This window comes from Emiliania huxleyi (genome assembly GCF_000372725.1).
Source record: "Emiliania huxleyi CCMP1516 unplaced genomic scaffold EMIHUscaffold_418, whole genome shotgun sequence".
Taxonomy (NCBI): Eukaryota; Haptophyta; order Isochrysidales; family Noelaerhabdaceae; genus Emiliania; species Emiliania huxleyi.
Window position 1 is genome coordinate 9,057 of NW_005198844.1, and position 2,257 is coordinate 11,313.

Sequence of the window (2,257 nt, forward strand, 5' to 3'; positions counted from 1 at the left end):
ATCCCAAAATCCGCCTTTTCCCTCGCACAGCAACTAGCGGCGCGACCTCCAGGGCCGCTTCCAGGGCCGCCACCACCACTGCCACCGCCACGGCCTCCACCGCCACGGCCACCGTCGCCGCAGCCACAGCCACAGCCGCAGCCACAGCCTCCTCTCCCCCCCTCGCCGCGTTGGCCGCGGCTGCGCCGGCCGGCGGGGCTGCTCTCGCGCGTGCAGGGCCGGCGGCGGGCGCGGCGGCGGGCATGGCGCTTCGTCCGACAAATGGAGTTGAAGGGGTGGCGGACGCGGCGCCTGAGGCTGCTGCTGCTGCTGCTGCTCCTACTGCTGCTGCTGCTGCTTCTGCTGCTGCTTCGGTCGCGGGTGTTGGAGCTGGTGCTGCGCCCGACGTGCCTTCGCTGGTGGGGCGGTCCAAGGAGCTCCTCAAGGCGAGGCGGCCGGCGGAGGCGGTGGACGTGCTATGGCCAGCCATCTTGGCGGCGCCGCGCGAGGACTCCGGCCCGCTGCGCTTCCAGTGCGCGCTCGCGCTCCACATGCAGTCGCAGCACGCCGCGTCGGCGGAGCTGCTCAAGCAGGTGATCGAGCTCGAGCCGAGCTTCGCGGAGGCGCACCTCTGCCTTGCGCAGGTGTACACCGCGCTGGGGCTCGCCGCGGAGGCGGAGGCGGCGCTGGACGAGGCGGCGACGCTGCGGCCGGAGATAGCCGGCTGGGTGCAGGCGCAGCGCGCCTCCCTCTCCCCGCCAGAGGGCGCGGGCGCGGCCGGCGGCGCCGAGGCGCGGGGGCGGGGAGGCGAGAGAGGGGCGGAGTGATCGTCAAACGTGTGTGAGCGCGGCTCTCGTGTGGTGTCATTTCGGTGTGGCAGCCGTGGGGGTAACTTGGACCTCTCGCTGGGTGGGCGCGCGTGACATACGACACGTCCCTTTAGCCTCTCTGACATATATCATTCGAAATATGCCCGCCAGTGCACTGCAGAATGCAGAAAAAGACGAGAACACGAGCCCGTGGCCGTGGGCCGTGGCTCTGACTGGCACGAGGCTGCAGGCTGGTGCCGTATGCCGAGCGTCCTCTTTTCGACGTCTTTTATAGAGCCGTAAAGGTAGTCGTACTCGGGCATTATACACCACAGCCCGCGGCGCTCAACGGGACGTCGTCCAGAAAGGCGTCGATTGCGGCGCAGACCTCCGCCAGGTCGTTGGGTAAAATGCGGAAGGGGTGTCGCCTCGTGAAGAAGTAGTGGTCCCCCCTCATGCGCAGAGCCCGAGAGCCATCGCCCCGCGTCACGAGGCCGCGTGCCCACGCCTCGTCGTAGAAGCGCAGGAATTTGCTCAGCGGCCAAAGCCACGCGGCATGCAAGAACAGCGTCGGCTGGGGCGGGTAGCGCGTCCAGTCGATGCTCTCTCGCCATGCCGGCTCGCAGCAGCAACGGGTGTGCAGATAAAAGTAGCTGTAGCACGACGCTGGCCGGCAACAAAAGCAGGCCGCGCGCATCAAGTGGCCGATGAGAGGGAGCAGCTGAAGCAGCCAGCACAAGCAGAGCGCCCACTGATACATCGCCCCGAAGAAGCAGAGGTTGCGCAGGCCGCGGCAGCTGTGCGGCCCTGCGAGGCCAGCAAGCTCGATATACCCGATATCTAGCGCGATCACGCAGCGGATGAGTTCAGGGAAGCGTGCGGCCAGCAGCATGCCTAGCAGCACGTGCCCCGCGATCACTGGTTGCGTCCGGGCTGCCCGTGCTTCTGCTGGCGAGCACACCATAGATTGCGCCAAAATCGTGCACTACAAGAATGAGCTTCCCGTCGCCGCAGGCGCGCTGCGATACAGCGGACGTGAGCATGCGCCACCACTCGCGCGCACCACTTCGTGATAGCGCGAGACCATCTCACCGGCCGAGCAGCCGTTGGGTGCTACGTCAGCCGCATCCGCCAGCACGACGATGGTAGTCTCGTCGTCGGGACTGCGCTCAAGCGTGCTCTCGATGGAGCGCAGGTAGAGCCTGAGCTTGGTCATCAGGCCTCGCCAGCTCTGGTTGGTCCCCACATTCTCAATGCGCAGCTCACCTCCCCCTTCGGAGTTGAAGACGATCGGACTTCGATTCCGCGTTTCGACCGTTAGCCAGCGCACCGAGGCTGACAGCATCCTGACGGGCGCCTCCTTCTCTGGCTCGCACGGCGCTGCACTCGTGTTTTTCGTGCGCATCGACATCGCCGGCTGCGGCGGTCCCTCACCCCCAAGGTTGACGCTGCCGCGCCATCCAAAGCAC

General features: G+C 67.0%; 1 protein-coding gene across 1 annotated transcript in view; it reads left to right on the plus strand.

The window, feature by feature from the left end:
• Positions 1–1,083, plus strand: part of EMIHUDRAFT_244351 (hypothetical protein) — a gene marked incomplete at both ends in the record, with an annotated part of 2,710 nt that extends 1,627 nt beyond the window's left edge. The window contains 2 exons of the mRNA XM_005769526.1: positions 414–707; positions 970–1,083. Coding sequence (XP_005769583.1) covers positions 414–707; positions 970–1,083 — 408 coding nt within the window. The remainder of the gene's footprint in view (positions 1–413; positions 708–969) is intronic.
• Positions 1,084–2,257: the final 1,174 nt, after the last annotated feature.